The 22,489-nt window shown below is 20.2% G+C and overlaps 1 protein-coding gene across 1 annotated transcript; it reads right to left on the reverse strand.

The window, feature by feature from the left end:
• Positions 1-1,677: 1,677 nt before the first annotated feature.
• On the reverse strand, positions 1,678-21,465 carry LOC128958403 (neuronal acetylcholine receptor subunit alpha-7-like). Its single transcript, XM_054304252.1, has 11 exons — positions 21,368-21,465; positions 12,511-12,650; positions 10,414-10,458; positions 7,134-7,243; positions 6,202-6,366; positions 3,670-3,764; positions 3,373-3,593; positions 3,207-3,240; positions 2,573-2,599; positions 2,379-2,488; positions 1,678-2,316 (listed from the first exon to the last, which is right to left on the reverse strand). The coding sequence occupies exons 1-11, from the start codon at positions 21,462-21,464 to the stop codon at positions 1,678-1,680; spliced, it is 1,683 nt and encodes a 560-aa protein (XP_054160227.1). The 5' UTR covers position 21,465.
• Positions 21,466-22,489: the final 1,024 nt, after the last annotated feature.

The following is a 22,489-nucleotide window of genomic DNA, read 5'->3' on the forward strand; positions in this document are numbered from 1 at the left end:
CTCAACAATAGTTTTTATATTATAATTTAAATTAGAATAAAATCTAAAATACTGTAAATTATATATATTTTTTGTATGATATGTATTTCAATATAAAAACCAATTTATTTAAGAATTATTAAAAACTGAAAAAACTTTAAGAGTAAAAAAGTAATCTAATAATACAAAAATATTAATTTTTAATGAGATTAAAAAATGATATTATAAATATAATTAAAATTATTTTGTTAATACTGTATATAATTATATTAACTATAATATTAAATTTTCAATTTTCTTAATAATAAAATCATAAATTTTATAGACAGCTTTTCTATATACTGTATAAAAAATTAAACATTGTAAAGTATAAAATAGACATAATATAATTTTTTGTAATTTTATATTAGAATTTGTTTAATCACAATAAAATATGATTCATCACATTATTATTAATTATATTATTTATATATTGCTAGTCTTTTCTGTAAAATATAAATTTTAGAAATATATATAAAAATACAATTATGTTTTCAAAACTTAGCAATAAACAAAAATTTAATTTTAAATAATAAACAAACTGGCATTTAAAAAAAATAGATTGGTATAACTTAAAAAACAGTTTTGTATATATATATAATATATAATAAAAATTAATATTTTTCATAACAAAAATGAATATATTTTTCTAAGTTTTATTGATTGAAAGATTAAACAAACAAAATGATTGTTATTATATATATATATACAGCATATACAGCATATACAGTATATATATATATATATATATATGATATGCTGTATGAGTGAACGCAGTTGTTTCTAAACAATTGTTTTGTTTTTAGATTTAAATTAGATTAAAAACAATATACTATAATATCCTTTTCATTGATAAACCAAAACATTTTACATTTCAATGCTCATAAAACATAATATTAAACTATAATATATAGTCACTATATTATAGTGTATGTACAGTATATTCTGTAAATAAAAATATAATTATTTGAGTTTTATTTAAATAAATAAAGTAATAATATAATAATATCTAAAATTAGATTACAAATTAAATGTTAAATAACTTGATAACTAATGTTTTATAGGTTTTACAATTAGTTGACAATAGAAATCTTCAAAATTTCTTATTCATTAAAATAAATAAATAATATTTGAACAAAATGTTTGAGTATTGATTTGATTGCTTGTCATCAGAGATAGTTTGTAAACAAAGTTTGAAAAACTTGTGTCTAACCAAACAATAATCAATTGAATAACCCATATCTAAGATAATTTATATAAAGACATTTTTACAGTAAATATTTTTTATTATATAATAGACAGTTATATTTTAAACATTACAATACACATATAAAAATTTACAACACTTATAATTTATCAATAGTATCAATATATTATAATATATTATATTAAATTACAGTTTTTTTTGCAATAATTAATCCAAAGTTTTAACAGAGAAACGTCGAGTCTAATAATCAATTAAACATTATTTAATTAAATTGACGACTATTTAATATTTTTTTGTTAAGTCAGCAAAATTGTCAATAATAAATATCTACTAAAGTTATACTAAAGTTATTTTCATTTCTCAATTAGTCAAAAGTGGAAATTTATTTGTTATTTGTTGAACTAATTACCGTTAATTGTTTTGCACTACTGTTTACTAAACTATTTTATATATTAGACTATAAGTTGTGGGGCAGAGAGCAGACAGAGAAAAGTGGACAGTAATGTAAAAAGAGTGAAAACAATTAGACAAAGTCTATCCAAAACAGTTGCCGCAAATTTCCACTCAGAGATCATGTCGTGAATGTCATCCTGTTTTCGCATACGATTTGTTATAAATTTCATTTCCAACAAAATCTCTTTAACTTTCTTTTGTTGAGCGCTTAGTGGCCGTCCGTTTTGGCCATTGGTGTGAGTGTTCGGTGATTCAGTTAAATAGTTGACTGAAAGCATATCGTTATCTGTAAAGTGATTGTAGTAAAGTTGGTCAATGTGTTGATCCCTAATATGGTTACAATGATTGCTTGTTCCGTGAGATAAGGCATTTGTGTGGCATTTCTTATTCATTTGACTAATGGCTGCTTCAATGTCTTTACTTTCAGAGTCTAAACTCCAAATTGTTTCAAATGTTGGACCACTTTTGGCGTACATTTCTAAACTCTTGTCTTTATTGCCTTTTGCATGAATTGGTTGACTATTGATAGCTTTGTTTGAAGAGCCCGAACCACTACCACCTATACGTCGCGGAGGTTTAATGCCATGTCTTTCCATCCGTAATATCCACGGCAACCACTTTAACATTATTGCTCTCATCTGTTTTAACATTTAAAATGAAATTAATCATACATTTTGTCGTAAATGATAATATGACTGACCATATAATGCATTTCGTGTGTCTCATGATTGCGGTGATGAAAATTAAGGACAACAACAGTCATGACCACCGAAAATGCCACCATTACCATTATTGAGGCAAAATATGCAGCTTTTTGTTTATACATTCAAATATTACAATTATATCATTAATAATCATTACTCTAAAGTATAATAGAAATCTAAAATAAATTACCAATTATTGATATGGATTCAGATGTGGCTTCATTTAGAAATAAAATTAATTATTAAATATCAAATGTTAATTAAAATTTATATTATTATTATTATTATAAAATAAAATGTATGAATAGATAAWTTGTGTGCCAATTTTAGATCAATTAAACTAAAAGTTTGACTGATTTACACCTTTCAGATCTTCACTAATGTGTTGTGAATTAAGATTTATTTGCTTTTCGAGATATAAATTTATGACTTGTTTTCCCACGAGTTTACTATTAATAACTATAATAATGGTTTGGTATATACAATATATATATATATATACTGTATATATATAATTACACTTAAGATTAGTAGCAAAAAACGTAATATTAATAAAAAATCTAAAATTCTAACCCAAGAATCCATTTATTATTTGTATACTATATAACATAAAAATATTTTTTAACATTGTTTTATCTTTTATATCAATAATAAAAGTAAAATTGCAAATATACTGCAACATTTATATTAGTTTTTTTAATTGATATTTATTATACATCATATTATAACATAAAGTTAATTTACTTTATTTAATTTAAAAAAATTTTTCCTATGTATTATATTTTAATATAATAATAAATTATAATATCATTAAATATACAAACCTGGAAGTATCTTTCCTAATTGAACGAGAAATACCTATATATTAATATAAATAATGCTATATTAATAATATCGTATTTATTTTAATTAGAATATTTTTGTATGTAATAATAAATAATTTTATGAAAAAATGTATAATAAAATAAATAAAATAAGATTATATTATACAGTCATAGATAGCAATATAGTGACTCCGAGTTGTAGTTTCTCTCCAGAATCGGGTGGTAATGAAAATCCTAATAAAGTCATTGACGATAATATAATACAAGGGATTATTAAATTGAATCCATAGTAAAGAGTTCGTCGCTTAATATGAATAGTAAATGTGATGTCCAGATATGGCTCCGGACAACACTCATAATACTGAAGCGTACGCTTTGCCGGAGCACCTGAAACACAACAACACATATATTTAATTAATATTTTAGATATAAATGCAATTCAATCTTATGAGACGTGTCATACCAACTAACACCCACTCGCCGTTAGGCAGGAAAAGTGTCAAATCTCCGGACTCAGAGCCAGCTTTCAAGTCGAGATCAAGTGAGAAACCATCGTAACTGCAAATATTATACAAAAATAAAACAAAAAAAAACATTTACTCTAATAAATTTATGTGATTTAATCACTTACTTGTTGGCCAAACTTAGTTAACCGCAATAACTAGCGATATATTGGACACGTGTTTCGGAAAGAGATACTACTTTCCTTCATCAGCACTGGCGGTCAACTGAGATATATCTCAGAGCCGTGTGTTTACCATTAGTGAGGTTAGGGTGCGAGGGGTTCGAGATATGCAGTTATTGTGTATTTATTTAAGTAATTCAATATAATGTGAATGTTTATAGATTTGTGAAATTTTTAAATATAATTTTAATGAGAAAATTATTATTGTATATACAATGCCAACAGAAACAGCCCAATATAGGGCTGTTATCTGAAAGGCATTACATAATTATTCAATGAATATAAATATTATTTAATTAAAGATAAATATGAATTAGGTATACATGTTTTGGAGTTTTGTTTATCATTCATTAGGTTTTGTTTTTTAGATTTTAAAGTTTCAATTCTCCAACTTTCTAAAAATAGTCTAGCATTATAATTATTTTCAATATATGATATCTTAATATCATCAAAATTAATATTATGTTTGTATTTTATTGCATGAAAAGCAATGTTACTTTTATTTATATAACTATTTTTTATAGCATTTTTATGCTCATTTACTCTATTTTTTAAATTTCTATTAGAAGTACCAATATATACAAAATCACATTCATTGCATTTAATTTCATAAACAATATTTGATTTTAAAAAAGTGGGTTTGGGATTACTATTTAAAATATTTTTAATATTTTTTCCTTTTTTATAAATAACATTTATTTCATGTTTATACAATTCCTGTTTGATTTGTTCACTTAAGTGTTTATAATATGGTATACAAATTGTTTTTGTAATATCAAATTTATTAATATTTATTTTGTTTTGTTTGTGATATTTGTTTTTACATGAATTAATAGTATTTGTTATAAATTTTTTAGGATAATTATTTTCTGTAAATATTTTATTTAATAAATTTAATTCATTATTTAAATTATATTTATCATTAATTTGTGATAAGCATCTATTTACTAATGTTTTCATTGCTGTGGCTTTATGTTGTGTTGGGTGATGAGAGTTATAATTTAAATATCTGTTTGAATGTGTTGGTTTGCGATATATAGATGTAATTAATTTATTATTATCTCTAGTTAACAAAATATCTAAAAAATTTAATATATTATTATTCTCAATTTCTATTGTAAATTTTAGATTTCCTATGTTTTTAATAATAGTATTAATATGATTAAAATATTTTACATAATATCGTTTGTTAATTATTAAAAAACTATCGTCTACATAAAATCTAATATAATTAGGTTTAAATTGTATATTATTTAATGATATTTCAAAAATATGAGAAACTAAAGTTTCAGCTATTATTGGGCTCAGATTGCAACCCATTGGGGAACCAGCTATTTGTAAATAAAATTTACCATTAAATGAAAAATAATTATTATACATACAAAAATTAATTAAATCTAATATTATATTTAATGATAGTGATGTTCTAGTTTTCAATGTATTGTCTTTAATTAGTTTAATTTTTAATAAATTTAATGTATAATTAAGTGGAACATTAGTAAATAAATTAATAATATCAAGTGATATCATTATCTCTGAATTAGTAATATTGTAATTTTTAATATCATCAACAAATTGTTTTGAATTTTTAAGTGAATATATACTATTTCTTAAACTAGGGGATATTATTGTCGATATTATTGTCTGTTGGCATTGTATATACAATAATAATTTTCTCATTAAAATTATATTTAAAAATTTCACAAATCTATAAACATTCACATTATATTGAATTACTTAAATAAATACACAATAACTGCATATCTCGAACCCCTCGCACCCTAACCTCACTAATGGTAAACACACGGCTCTGAGATATATCTCAGTTGACCGCCAGTGCTGATGAAGGAAAGTAGTATCTCTTTCCGAAACACGTGTCCAATATATCGCTAGTTATTGCGGTTAACTAAGTTTGGCCAACAAGTAAGTGATTAAATCACATAAATTTATTAAAAATGAGTGCCAACTACACAAAACTCAATGATTTAATTTACTCTAATGTTTTATATAAAAATATATCTCGATTTTGGTGTAAAATGTATTTTTTTTATTTAAAATTGTATTTTATTTGATAACTAAAGTGTGATCAAATGTAAGATTTTAAAATGTACAGTAAGTTCATTGAGGCATACAATGTGCCTCTTAAAGCAATCCAATTTACTGTTAGTACTGTGTAAAGGTTATGTATATTTTTTAAATCTAAAATATATTATATTATACCAAATATTATATTTTGTTAAATAAATGTTTATTAAATGATAGAATAAATGCTGAAATGTATGGTTATTAAATAAAACTGTATATACGTACGTCCAGCTGCCAAACTTCATAACACATTTTTGGGTATCAAATGGAAACCATGTAATATCTATTTGACACGTGCTCTTGAAGACCCCGGGTGGCACGTACAGGCACGTGCCGTTATTGTTAACCACAACATTTGTCCTAAAAGTGCTGTCAAACTTTTCATCGGCGCTAATAATCATTTAATATAATTTAATGTAAAAAAGTTAATAAAATATTATTACTTGTTATTAATTATAAATATCTATAATTTTTCAAAAATAACTTAATATTGAATTTCAATACAGATCTGTGTGTTGTAAGCATTAATACGCAACTTTGATATTCAAATAGCATTTACTTAATATTATAAATAACATAAAATATTAGTCAAACTTAAGGTTTATCAGGAAATGAGGTCTGCTTCAGGTTTTGTCCATTAGTTACAAATGAGTGTAACATTAAATAAATGATTTTATTTTGAAATATGTTTTTCTAAGATTATAATATTAAATATATTATTTTTATAAAATTTTCTCCTAAATTTTGTATTTTAAACTATATATTGAATATTATTTTAATTTATAAATATTTTGTAAATTTTATTTAACATTTCATCTAACTATAATATAATACAGTATTTATAATTTTATATATAATTTAGTATTTATTAGTTAAGGGTATTAGATAAATATATATTTAATTAATATACAGTATATATATTAATACATAAGTTGTAAAAACTGTGTAATATATTAAATAATGTTTATTAATATTAAAATTGAAATTTTTAAAAGCTTTTTACAAATTTGATGCATAATAAATTTTTTAGTTTTAATTAACAATTTTATTCATAGAGAAATATAACTAGTAATTTATATTCATTTAAATAATATTTAAAAAATTAAAAAACAACATTTGCTAAAATCAATGTACAAATAATAACTAAATTGTGAGACCTGTTATACATTAAGATATCGGGAATCCATATCCTTTTAGTGGGAAGTCTTAAATCTTTGACTCCACCATATTCTGAGACATTCCACTGTAAGTTAGAATCAGTCCATTCCTATAATTATCATAAATAATCTTTATTTTTATACATTATATATTTATTATATATTTATTATATATTTATTATATATTTATATACATTAAATTATATGTAAATCATATATTATATTAACAACAACAAAAATCATTGATTTGTTTGTAATTTTTGTATTATTATCATTATTATTATGTTGTATTATTAATATAAATTTGTGTGTAGTGTATTAAAACCTAAAAACTAGAAGTTTTTATTTTTTTGTTGATTTTTATTACATTATGTTTATAAGATTTATATTATTTTTCTATAATATACTTTGCATTTTGCTTTAATTTTTTAAAGTAATTTTAAAAGAAATAATACTTTACTATAAAAAATATAAAAATTATTTGTATACGATATAGAAAACAAAATTAAATTCATGCTTTAAAGGCATTTTCTATTAATACCATAAAAACTTATTTTAAAATATTTGAGTAAACATTAGGTTTTAGAGTTATTTCTATGCTTTTGAACGACTCTTTGGTTTTCGTATTTAATAAAACTCATCATTTGTTTTGAATTTATTGTACATATTGTATGTCAAGAATTTGATTTCTTTTTATTATTACATATATTTTTACTTAAAACTTTGAGACATATATTAAATAAAAATAAAGTTTTAATAAAACCTAAGTTATTATTCAACTGTTGTGTAATAGGATTGACAATATACACAATTTATATTGAATGACAAATTTTAGTATTTATTATATTATATGACTACGAATTTTATGATCAACAACTGATATCATAAAAATTTGAATTAAAACGACAATATTATATATAAACTAAGCGTATGTTTTATTATTTAATAATATAAATATTTTGTTTTCAATTAGTCTATAAATAATTTAGATTAATGTTTAATACAATAATGTCAAATAGTAAATATTAGTCAAGTCTCTCTCTCTCTCTCTCTCTCTCTCTCTCTCTCACTCACTCACTCACTCACTCACTCACTCACTCACTCACTCACTCACTCACTCACTCACTCACTCACTCACTCTAACTTTGTAACATTGTTAATGATATTGATTAAAAGTGATAATTTATGAAAATAAATTGTTTTATTTGTAATAGAAATAACACACAAATAGCATCTTATGCTATGAATCTATAAATCGATTTTATGTTATGTCACAAAACAATAGAAATATTCAATGTATTCGATATATTCAATGTATTCAATGTATTCAATGTATTCAATATTGTTATTGCTTTCGATTTCCGATTTGACAACTTGTTTGAAGAGTGATTGGTCTTTCATTTATATAGATATTATCCATCAATTGCTAACTTAAGTCCAATTTTTTATTAAAGTCATTGTCTGTGAAATTTAAAATCACTTAATCTTATGTTTAAATTTTTTAAATTTAAAATATTTGTTTTAAAAATTGAAACTATTATTATTGATATAACATTTCAGAAACATGAGCTAAAATCTCTTGAGATTATATAAAATAATAGATTTCTACTCAAAGTAAGGCGTTGTTCACATATTACGTTCGCACTTTTTAAGAAATCTAGACCCCTCCCTCCCCTATGTTCGCAATTGTTCGCATGTAGTCATTTAAAAAAATTACGTTCGCTTGTCCCTAACCGCTACCCCCCCCCCCCCAATCACAAGAGATGATATTATCTAAATGCGAACGTTCTTAATGTCTCTACCCCTCCCCTCCCCCTTGTTCGCAAAAGTTCGCTTTGGCTAACCCCCCTCCCCTCAAGTGCGAACGTAATATGTGAACCACTCCTAAGACTTTGTAATAATTTACTAAATATTTATCGTTTTCTATAATTTTTCAATAATTACTTTTTTATTAAAAATTTATATTAATAATTTAGATTTATAATTATTTTAAAAAGGAAGATCACATTCATTGACAGTTGTCGTATATGCTATAAGTTATAGCATATATTGTTTGATATGAATAGTAGATTAAGATAAAAATGCAAATATCTTTATTATTATTATATAATAATTTTTCGTATTTGAAGTTCAATTTCAAGTCATCAAATAAATATATCATTGATAAATGTACTCAATTGTATGTCTAAAAACTAAATATGACATTAAAATTTTTAAAAAATCAATACTAACACCATTTGAACACTCAATGCTAGAAATAAGTGCAAAGATTTTACTTTTTGAAAACTCAAGTGACTGCGGATGAAATTATAATAGTCTTAAAATATTATTATTGTTTGCAATAATTTTAATATTTAATAAAACTCATTCACAGCTGTTAAGTATAGGTAAAATTTCAATTTGTAAAGCAAAAAAAAAAATATTTTACGTTAAATATTTGACTCGATAGATAGTATTATATCCTTATTTTAATTAGCAAATTAATTTCAATAAAAAAAGATGTTATACTTGATGTGTTGTCAACAAAATATAAATTATAGTAAAAAACCTCAAATAAGACTCCAACTCATGTTCAATGAATTAATTATTTGTGGATAAATTGTTTTTTAAAACTACAAGTGTGTGTAATAAATCATTTTAATCTTTCTTTTAAAAATAATGCACTTTCCATATGATAGGCATTTAATTGACACAATATTTAAAAATTTAATGAATTATTAAAGAAAATTACTGTATGTTTTTTAAACACGACATATTTATCAATTCTATAATTTATTGTTAAACTTTATATAGTATACAATATACAATATACTGTATATATGTATAATATAAGCAACAATTATTTTATGAAAACTAAAAATTAGAAATATTAATATTAGTAAAATTATAGCCTAACTCGTATTTACACTTCAAAAAACTATTAAAATTAAAATTATATATAATTATTAGACAAAATGACAAAATTTTCATTAAACATTTGTCATAATTTATTAAAATAATTAATTATCTAAATATTAAATTCTGTATCTCTTTATAATTTTAATATACAATTTTAAATAATATTGATTGACATATTACAGTAGAAACAATTTTACTAATATTTACAAATACAACCACATATTTATTTTACTCTTTTATCTCATATTATAATCTATTTTTTATATCATTTTATTTGATAAAAATACAGTATATTTACAATATTAATTTATTTGTGAAATTATTAATAGTTTTGATTAATTTTAATAATTAACGTTATTTTGAATTTTAAATATATACTTACAAGTCTGAGCCACATATTTGTTATAAGTATTTGATTTTTTTCATCCTATAATAAAAATAATTTAATTATCTGCTTCTAAAATTATATTAAAAATATTTTAAAGCAAATAATATATATATAATATACACTCTGTAAACTGTATTTATTTTTAAAGTAAATGTCTAAACATAAAAAATATAATTCATGAAAATGATATTTATCTAAGTTTTTAAACAATTTATACTGATCATTATTATGCAACATATATTTTTTAATAAATTATAATTGTGACCCTATTTACAATTATTTTTATAAATTAATATTATTTTTATCAAAAATTATATAAATTATTTTAATATAATTTTAAAAAATTAAATAAATTATAGTAGTAATATAATATGTATTTAAAATAAAAAATAATTATTTCACAATAATAAGTAATTAGGCAATATATTTTATATAATTATTAAAAGTGTAAATTGCTTAAAAATCTTTATATCTATCAATTTTATTAGTCATAATATTTTTTTTAAAAATTTTGACAGCTACTTTTTTATAATGTAAAAATGCAATATTTCTAAATAGCAATGTTATGATTAGTTTAAAGTTAAAGTAAACATCATACAGCATTTTATTTTTTATAGATATTGCTTTATGATGTTTTTAAAAGGATATTGTGGTATTTTGGCAAAAAAAAGTAAATCACTTATACATTACATTTAAGTCAAGTTCAGCTATAATGTCATCATATAATATGAGATCATATAAATMGATGTGTATATACTGTATATTGGGATCAAATATATATATATAAATTGAGTGAACGTGAGGTCTCTAAAACAACATTTTATCAATCAATCATATGTTTCAATACAATTCACTTTTAATTTATAACATTTCAAACGTGTGCATCTTTTTTTCTTATACTAAAGTATAGATACGGTATATACAACAAACATAACCTATAATATAAGTTTTAATATAGTGCTGATGTCTAGTAGTTCAATGAATTTGCATTTTCTCTTATTTGTTATTTTTATTTATATTTTTATATAAACTAAGATTTTACGAATGTTTTCATTTTATTCAAATGTATTTTTTTATTTAAACTATAATATTTTAAATCTAAGAATCAATCACTTAATGCTAAAATTCAAACAATTCTCATAAATAAATAACAAAATTTAAAAATATATTATAAACTTTTGTTAAAATTCATTTGTTTTAAGAATAAAAAATGTGTCAGCAGTTTTTTTGAAAAAACATTATATGATAAATACTTATTATAACAAAAAACTTCAAATATTATATATAGTTATTATCAAACAAATAAAAATTATACATTAATTATATTAAGTATCGTTGTTAAATAATTGTTATTAATTTATAAAAATTAAAAAATACTAATTAAATAMTAATTAAATAATAATACTATAATATAATAAATAATAATAATATAATAATACTTTTTAATTAATGTTAATTAAGTTTAAATCAAGCGTACAGTAAATAAATACAGTTAATATATAATAAAATGACATTTGATTTTTTGTATTTAAAAGGCATAAATTATAATTGATTTTGATATATAAAAATGCATATATTATTGTATTTCCTATCAATAATGTACAGCTTTTATTCATGCTTTAGATTTGACTTAAAATATACCACAAAATATAATTCTTTGAAAGTTTAATCATAAAGTGAAGTCTAAAATATTTGAGTGTAAAAAATGTTTGATTGATCACTACTTTGTTTGGTATAATAGTGAACCACTTTTCTATTTTGTATAAATATGACAAAACAAATAAAATATTCTGAATATAAATTAGTGAATTAATTAAATATATTTATCTTTATATTGACTTAAAAATAAATAAACTTTTTTAATGTAAAAGAAAAGTCTTATATTGTAATATTAATTCAAAATTTATTAATTAAAGATTTTATATTACTATTCAATAATCTTAGTTATTGTGACATTATTTTTATTTAAATAGTTGAATATTTTTTAAAATGACTTAAAAAGTCAAGTTATATATAATAAGAAAATAATATTTTGTTAGAGAATTTTGAATATTATAAAAATAAATAATAACTGTTATGTAAATGACTCACGACATCAATAATCTGTTGTAACGATAGACCGAACCGTACTTTCAAGGCTTCCGATTCATTAGCAACCGGTCTCTCCAAAGGGTCGTAATATTTGAGCAAATCATTGATTAATCGTTTTTCATGATATCCTCCAAATGATTCTGTAATTTAATATTGAGTTTAATAAATCTTTATATCTTTATATATTAAATATTTTAAAATAATAATTATAAATTAATAAAATTATATAGTCCTATATTAATAGTTATTGTAATAATATGTAATAATAATATTTTACATTATTTTTATTTTATTAAATTATATTGAAATTGCAATCTTACTAAAACATTTGATCTAAATATAAAACGATCGAAAAAGCTTTCAATTTTTGCTTTATTCAAACTATTATATTAGTTGTTGGTATAGATATTTTTGTACATCAGTAATATGATAATAAACTTACATAATTTGAGTGTTTGTAAATATTATACAATAATACAATAATATTACAAACAATGTCAACATTATATGATAGCATACAATTTAATAAACACAAACTTAGACAAAATAATAATTAAATAATATTTACTCAAATATCATCTTAATATAATAAATATAAATACAATTTTTACTTATTTATTATAAGAAACATTTATACAAAGATATGCAATAAGTAGTGTACAGTATATCAAATGATAGCTTAGGAAAGATTATATTATTACTTAATAGTCTTTTTCTTAAATTTCAAGTTATATACTGTATTAATAATATAATATATAATATTTTGCAATTAATTTTATTTGATTTATTGACTAAAAAGTTATTGTAATAATTTACCATAATAAATATAATATTATACTTAAAAATTCAAATAAAATAATTAATTAGCTATAATAATTTTAAATTAGTTATATGCTAAACAATATCAATAATATAAGGGAAACGCTGAAATTAACATAAATCAGTTATAATTAACTTAATTACACATTAGATAATGTACTGTAGCTGTAGTATAAATATAATATATTAATTTTTATATATGACAGAAAAAATAATTGTTATAATTATAACTATAATTTATAACAGAATTATTGTCAAAAGATAACAATGTTTAATAACGATTGACCCTATAATACATGCCTTTAACCTAATAAAGATGTTTAATGATTGTTCATATATATCATCAAAAGGATGAAAACAAATATCCGGTCAAAATATTGACCCAAATATCAAAACGTTTAATTTATAGCATAAATACTCACACAATATAACATAATGAAAGTAATTTCCTAATTTTTTTAACTAATATTTTCAGTGCTTTCAAATATAAAAATTGTCTAACATTTATAAAACAATGTTTATATATGTTTATATATCTGTATTTATTTAGAAATGTGTTTCAAAGTAATTTAATTGAATAAATAAATATTTTTGACCAAAATTCTTAAAGTTTATACAATTGTCGAATAATTTTGCTATATATCCAAAACATTATAAGATATAACATATAATGTTAGTAAAAATCATATGTAAGTTACATTGCTATTTATAAAAGAAAAATTAGATTTATTGTTGATTTTATATTTATTATTTTTCCACAAAAAGCAAAATAATTAAAAATTTAGTGAATACTAGTAATGGTATGTTTAGGATGACCAGTAAAATGAACAGTCAATTTACTGTACTTTTTGACCACTATATCAAACAATATATGGCACAAACACTCTCTAAATACAACTGGTATATTACAGTACAAAAGTCCACTAATAATATTGTGTCAACTTATTGAAGACACAACTCAAACGTGAGCTTAGTTTTATGCTTTTATGTTCACACACACACACACACACACACACACACAGACACACATACACACACACACATACACACACACACACATACATACACACACATACATACATACACACACTCACACATCAAATAGTATTTTTGATATTTTAGTTTGTCTTAAATGTTGGCGACGATTGACCGGACAATAAGCAAATCAATAACTGACTCCAATTGAGACAATTGTCGCTCTGTTGAACATACAGTATGAACTGTACGTATAGTAACTTGTATTTTATTGTAGACATCACTTTCAATAGCAAAGCTATTAATATTATTATTGATTGTGATTTTATAATATTACTATTAAACTGTATTTTATTATTATTATTATTAACCAATAATCTTATAATTGAGACTAATTTGCAAATATTTTCATATTAACATAAATTTATTGAAATATTATAATATTCTAATGTATTCAATATATATTGAATATATTATATTCTATATATTTTGTATTATTATTGTAGTATAAATCATATAGAAAATTATAGTATACAGTGTATAAACTATACACCATTTTCATATAATTTTTTTTGGAAAATGCAATTCAAGAATTTCATTTATTATAAAATATGTTTAAATAAATCATAATATATATACAATATATTCTATAAAAGCATATTATTAGCAATGATAGTAAGTAATAAAGTATTTTATGAGTATCAAATATATCCACAAAAAATGAATTATTATACCATATAATTTATATGGCAGTGAACACAAAGTTATTTTAATACTGTATATAAATTTATTAAAGATATATAATGTTTATATTGTATACCTTTGGTTGTAAATAAAATATTATTGACAATATCTACTCATGTTTGATAACTTTAAGTATTCATAATGTTTAATATTATTGATAAAAAAGCAAAATAAAGTGATGGAGAGCATCACAAATATTTTACTTATTTTCATATCTTGACAACAAAAACCATCAAAAAGATGATAGAAATAAATCAATTATTAATATATGAAAATAGCAATGTGTGTGTATATACAGTATTACTGTATTTCTTAATAATAAATTTACTTTTTTATATTAAAATAATTATTCATATATTCATTTGTTAAATAGACAATATTTAAATAAATTTATGTGAATCTTGATTTGATTGTTATATTTATTATTTTGAACCAATTATTATTCTATATTTTGTAATAATACTTATTAAATATAATTCAATAATATATCTCATAAAAATAAATTATAATTTTTAAGTTAATTTTTGTTTTGTTTTTAACCCTAATTTACAAAAAAAATCTTAAAACATTATACAGTATTATTAGMCATAAGGACTTAAATTTTAAAATAAAATATTTAAGAATTATTATTTTTTGTGAATATATATATATATATATATATATAATTAGCATAAGTAATAAATAGAAATAAATGTTTAAATTACGATATCATTGAAAAAATAGTTAATGTGTTTCATTGTTAACATATTTTTTGTTTTCTTTCAGACGATTCGTATTTATTTATTTAATGCTTTTAATAAAATATATTTTGAATAAATGATTACTTAATTTTAATATCAAACATAGTTAGACGTATTGATCTGTTAGACATACTGTAGATATAATTAAATTGTAAGTTCAGATGTAAATATTGATTTTATTAGTTAGTTATCAAATTATTTTTGTTTTTATATACAATAAAATAATTTGTAAATGTATTCAAAGTTTTTTAATAAATATTATAAAAACTAGTTAAATGAATATATTATTTATAAGTTATAATAACTTTACTTTTTAAATAACAATAAAATACTGCATTTAAATTTTTTTAGTTGTTTTACAATTTACTTATAAATATGTTAATAAAAAGTACAGTATATGTCAATAATCAGTATAATAATCAATAATAATAAGTTTTGTAGAATTTTAATAATCATTTTATTATATACTGTATAATATCATAGTTTAATGTAATTAATTAAATAATTATTTTCTTTAATTTGTAACAATTCGTAGATGTGTTGACCGTTAAAATGTTCGTAAAATAAATTTTACAAATCAATAACCAAAACTGGATATATAAAACTGTTTCATTACAAACAAAACCAAAACAATAATGACCGCCACGCTATGATACACTTATTTACTCTTTTTACACTACTCTTAAATTACATTATCATATTAATTGCTTACACAATARCTTAATAGCAATAAATATGATAACGTATTTTAAGAGTAGTGTCAAAAAAGTTGACATAAAGCCATTATTGTTATGGTTTTGCTTGTACTGACAGTTTTATATGATTTGGAACTGTGATGTAATTTATGGAAGGATTGTTATAAGATTACTATTTAGATGTTACGGTATATTTGGATTATCCTTTCGGTCTCTATATATATCGGTATTTAGTATCGAAAGCCTTTGTATCGGAACTCTCAATGACTGATCAAAGGAACAGAAATAATGACCAAATTTTACACAAAAGGCTTTCATTTACTTTTCAAACTTTGCATTAAATAAATGATATAACTATTAGTGAGACTTAAAGCCCACTCTATACTAGTTATTGCTATTCTCGACTTCTTCTTAATTGATAATAATTCCGTATATAATGTGTCGATAAATCAAATGATCAGAGTTTTAGAATATATTAGAGAACTGCATAAAAATATAGTAAATATATTCCAAAAGTTATCTATTTTCCTGTTCCCCGGGAATTCCTATGGAATCTATTTCCTAGTACTACCACATATTGAACCCTAAACAACAAATTATATTATAAGATAAGATTTGAATAACAAATCTTGTATTAAACTGTAATTTGAGTGTTATTTTAGATGTTATCACTAAATTCATTGAAATCAAATATATTTTTTAATATTTTAATCACGTATTTGTATTATGTATTAGTGTAGAAATATTAAATCTAACGGTGTAGGAGGGAAAATATTTTATTTTTTCCTATTTTCCATGAAAATTGGAATGAATTTATTAGGGAACTTCCCTCTCTTAGAAGATATCCGAACTCTAGTTACAAGATAACAAATATCGAGAACAAAAATAACGGATTGAATTGATAAAAATTTTTTTTATATAAACTTTTTATAAATTTCTATTATTTTATAAATTTTTATTTTTTTGTAAACACTATTTATAATACTATTTTGTTCAGTCATTAACTAATGAATATATTGTCACTAATTTTAATTTAAAATGTTTGACTATATGTGGTTAAAATTGCTAACTACAAATTATCATACAACATATAACATAATTTATTTTTTATAACTAAAATATATAATTTTATACTAAAATAACATTTTATTTATGTTTATGTGGTTTAAAATATTTAATTTTAAATTTTAAATAATCATTATTATAAAAAAATTATATATAGATTGTTTTATTTTATATTAAAGATATAAAATATTTGTAAAATAAATTTTCTATAATCGTGTAATTTAATACTTATAAACTTAAAACTGAATTATGAAAGAAATATGTTATTTAAATATAAATTTATAATAATTTATTTTTGCAAAATGAGAAATATTACTAACTTAGAGATCTTTTATGGATTAATAAAGCGTTTTAGTTTAATTTATTTAAAAATATTTTTTTAATGTATTTTGTAATAACTAAAAAATATTTATTATAATTTTCTGTTTTTAAATAATGTTTACAAAAGTCATAATATGTAAAATAATTTTTTGTGAAAAGTATTTTATAGATTTGATTAATATGACTTTTATTATGATATTTAACTAAACAAAAAATATTATTTGAATATTTAATATAATTTTAAAGAATTACTACAATAAACGTATTTATTGTTTTGTTAAAATAGTTATAATAGTATTGATAATTTAATTAATGTCAAATTTTAATAAAACAAATTAATTTAAATATTGTTTTATTAGTTAACTGTCACTTAACTTGAAAATGATTTAACATTTAAGTGTCTAAAGTAATGTCAAAATCCATGCCTTTATTAATGACATGTAGTCTATTGTATAACACTTCATATGATAGTTATGTCTTTCAATCTCTAAATTGACGATCACTTTCATCATTAATCTCTTGTTAAATAACATTATTGTCGGACTTGTGTTGTAATGGTTTTAAGTATTTGTATTTAGTTTGAAATATAAATATATAAATTATATGTTATTTTATTACTACATTTAATGTTATTTTATAAATCTTAATCTGTTAAATAATTACTTAAATCTATTTTATCTAAATAGTTATTTTACTGAAAATTAACTCATAAAACATAAAAATCTATAAATTTTTGGACATTTTAATAGTGTTATAAATAATTATTTTAGTGTTTAAACTTAAATAATAACAAATAAAACAAAAACAAAATGAGCGACTAATATGTTAGCACATAAAGTTCAGTAATGTATATATAGAGATGGGCAAATAGAAAGTTTCTAATAAATTTCCGTAAAAAAGTTTCTAGAAAATTTATGAATAAATTTCTATAAAAAATAAACTTTAATATTATACTGTACTTTACTATGGGATCTCCATATCTATAGTTATTGTAATATCAGTATTTTAATAACATATAATACTATACATATAATATCATACAGTATAGTACAGTACTATAYAAATGGGATACCTATATATAAAATAATAATCAGTTTTGTAAAATTTTATTCATTTTATTATATATATCATAGTTTAATTAATTAATTTTTTACTTTAATTAATAATAAAAATGTATTGTTATATGATAGCAAATATCGAGATAACAAAATTAACATGGGGATTCCATAGATAGAAATTTCTTTTAGAAAGTTTCTAGAAATTTCTCTATTATTTTAAAAATTTCTCTTTTTTGCCATCACTAAATGTATAACTATTAATACATTACAAAGCAAAACAAAATTACTGTAATAATTTTAGTTATTTATTGAGATTATAACTATTTTATTGTAATATTATAGTTAGAAAATTCAATTATATGAAATAATATTAATATATAAAACATACAAAACATTGTAATAAAATTAATAATCAACAAAAGACAGCCAAATAAATAAATTGCTAATATATTAATAATTAATTAGTAATATATTTATATTGTTGATATATTTAACAATTTTTAAAACAAAATAAATGTTATTTGAAATTATGAAATATATTTTTTTAAAAATATTTGACTTAATTTTTATAAAATAATAAATTACATTATAAAATTAAATAACAATAAGTTTGTTACTMATATTTACATTTATTGATAAATATTTATTTAATTTAAATTGTAATAATTTCACTATATTTATTTATAATTGTTACTTTTTGTTATGTAAAAATGTTTTAGTTATTATTTTATAATAATTTTTAATTTATTTACAAATATACTGTATTATAAGCTAATTATATTTATTGTCATGAAATGTTATTATTAGATTAAGTTATGTTATGATAAAAAATATATAAAGATTGCGTATAACTGAAAGTAAAAGAGTTTAAATATTTGGTTATAAATTAAATTTCATTTTATTGTCTTATTCTAAAAAGTCATTCATATTTTCCATGTATTAAAATGATTGCAATTTTAAAAACTTGTTGTTAATCAAAGGTAACATTTTATATTTTATATTTTATATTTTAATTATTAATTTTGTAAATATAATTATTATATTATTTTTGAATTTTATGTAATTTTTATAATAATTATATTATATTATTTATTTATATAAATAAAAACTTATTTTATTTTAAATATAATATATATGCCATACTTTGATTTAAGTCCTTTATTTTTATTTTAGCTAATATTATTATTTATATACAATTAATATTATTAAGTAAAGGGGCGTTTGATATATCTGTTCCATTGTATATATATTGAATAACTCGAAAACTATAAGACATAATTAGATTCTTTAAAAGCACGAGTATTACTATTTTATATACCTTATCAACAGATTTTGATMACGTAATACAAAATATTATGATATTACATATACTCTAAGCTATAGCCTATATRACAAACTACAAAATGGAAATTATTTATAAAAAGCAACATTTTAGCCAAAGAGTTGTAGTTTGATATAAAATCGGATTTGTAGTTTCATTTTTATAAAATAATCTAAAATAAATTTATTTTATTTATAAATAACACAAAGTATTTAATTCTATTACTAATTTTAAAAGCAACATTTCAATATATCCAAAATAATTTTAGATAATCGATTTATAATATTAATTAGATTATAATTTATAATGTAATTCAAGTATTTCAAAAAATTTTAGACATTTAAAAGTTTTAGCAATAAATACTTAATTTAATAAATATCCACTCTTCTTAAATAACGTTAATTTTATATTCGACTTTTATCCAATTTGATTTTTCACAAGTTTAACAAACAATTAAAAAGAAAGTATGAATCCTATTTTGATGTTTTTTATATTAAACTATTATTACTCGGTTACAAAGTTTGCCTYCTCATCAATAATTAGCTAMTTGTAGTTTGTCCTGGATCATATGGTTCATGTAATCAAAATATGTTGATAGGGTATATAAAATTAAACGTTTATAGAATAATCTAATGTATTTTTTACAGAATCTAATTATCACTCATAGTTTTCGAGTTTTCAAATTATTCAACGGATCATATAAATGAAACGATCTTTTATAAGTTATTGTTTATATATAAAAAATAAAATTTTGTTTAGTTTATTAATGTAATAATTAAAATTTAATAATATTATATAAAAATACCATATATTATTTATAGTTGTTACTTTAAATTAAAATTTATTATTTAAAAAAATAATTTTAAAGTATTTTAATATACAGCATTTAATATAGAAATTAATAAATATTCTTAAGATAAGCTAAAATTGATATTAAATTTGATTTATTATTGTTTAGATTAAATAATGATCTCAAATAAAAATTATGGTTTTTTACCTTTTAAATTATGTTTTATAATATTATTAATGAGAAAAATATAGTATCATATTTAACAATAATAAATAATTTTGTATAAATTTATTTATGAATTTAAACTAAAATATTAATTAAATACATACGTATAGCTAACGTGAAAATGATAACCAACTGTAAAGTATGATATAAACAAAAGTGTTGGCAAATAATAGACCAGTTATTTGATAGACTGAACATCATTGTTAATGGTGTGACTACATGTTGCTGTCATCACCATTTCTATCATCAATTATTTTATTATTTCAGATTAAATTATGCCTAAAATTTTTAATAATTTAGTAATTAATAATAATAATAATACACAAACACACAGATAAATATAAATGATGTATAAAATTATATCTAAATTAATTACCTATTTTGTGATGAAATAAACAATAGTAGATATGAGAGTTTAATATGTTTTTGGGGTAAATAATAAAAATAAATATGAATGGCGTCCAAAATGTTGGCCAATACTTTCTATTACTAAAAGCAATGACAATAAAACAAATATAAATCACTAACAATCTTAGACTAAAATATATATAAACTCATTAATAAAAACATTAATTTTTAATTTTCTAGACTCAGAAATGCTTTTATTATTTAAAATATACGGTAARAGTACTGTAAAGACATTTCACAAATTCTGTATTTTGTATCTAAAAATCCTAATAGCAATGAATTTTGTTGTTTAACTACATCTTATTGTGCAAAACTCATGCGCACCGTTACTTCGGTTACTTTAATCCCTTTCCATTATAATACTCAATATATAGAGAATATTCTTGTGCTCAGAATATACAAAAATATATATTTGTATCATTCATATCACACTTACAAACCTTTTTTGTAATTTAATTTATTTTTGATTTTAATGTTTTCATTTTCAATTCAATACTTTGATGATAAAAAAACTTTATTTTAATAATTTAAATAATTTTTAAAAATTTAATACCAATAATAAAATTGAAGAATCTATTGTTAATTTATATAATTCCAATATTCGTATTTTATATATATATATATATATTTGTATCATTTAAGCTTATAAAAGTAATAATAAAAATATTACTTATTGATAATTACTTAAGAAACAACTAAATTTATTTAATTATAATATCGTATATAAAGACATCCACAAAAATAATATTAATGCATTACTTCAATAATTTTAATGAGTGTAATGTTTTATTTTATATAATTTGAAATGATTTTATTAT

This window comes from Oppia nitens, unplaced genomic scaffold, assembly GCF_028296485.1.
Source record: "Oppia nitens isolate AA-2021 unplaced genomic scaffold, nextdenovo-longstitch-racon4-pilon3 scaffold3_pilon_pilon_pilon, whole genome shotgun sequence".
Taxonomy (NCBI): Eukaryota; Metazoa; Arthropoda; class Arachnida; order Sarcoptiformes; family Oppiidae; genus Oppia; species Oppia nitens.

Coding starts and splice junctions, on each gene's coding strand:
- LOC128958403 (XM_054304252.1), bottom strand. CDS start 21,464: ATGATGTTCAGTCTATCAAATAACTGGTCTATTATTTGCCAACACTTT. Junction 10,459..12,510: donor TACAACAGATTATTGATGTC/GTGAGTCATTTA, acceptor TTTTTATTATAG/GATGAAAAAAATCAAATACT. Junction 3,241..3,372: donor CTATATTGCTATCTATGACT/GTATAATATAAT, acceptor ATTAATATATAG/GTATTTCTCGTTCAATTAGG.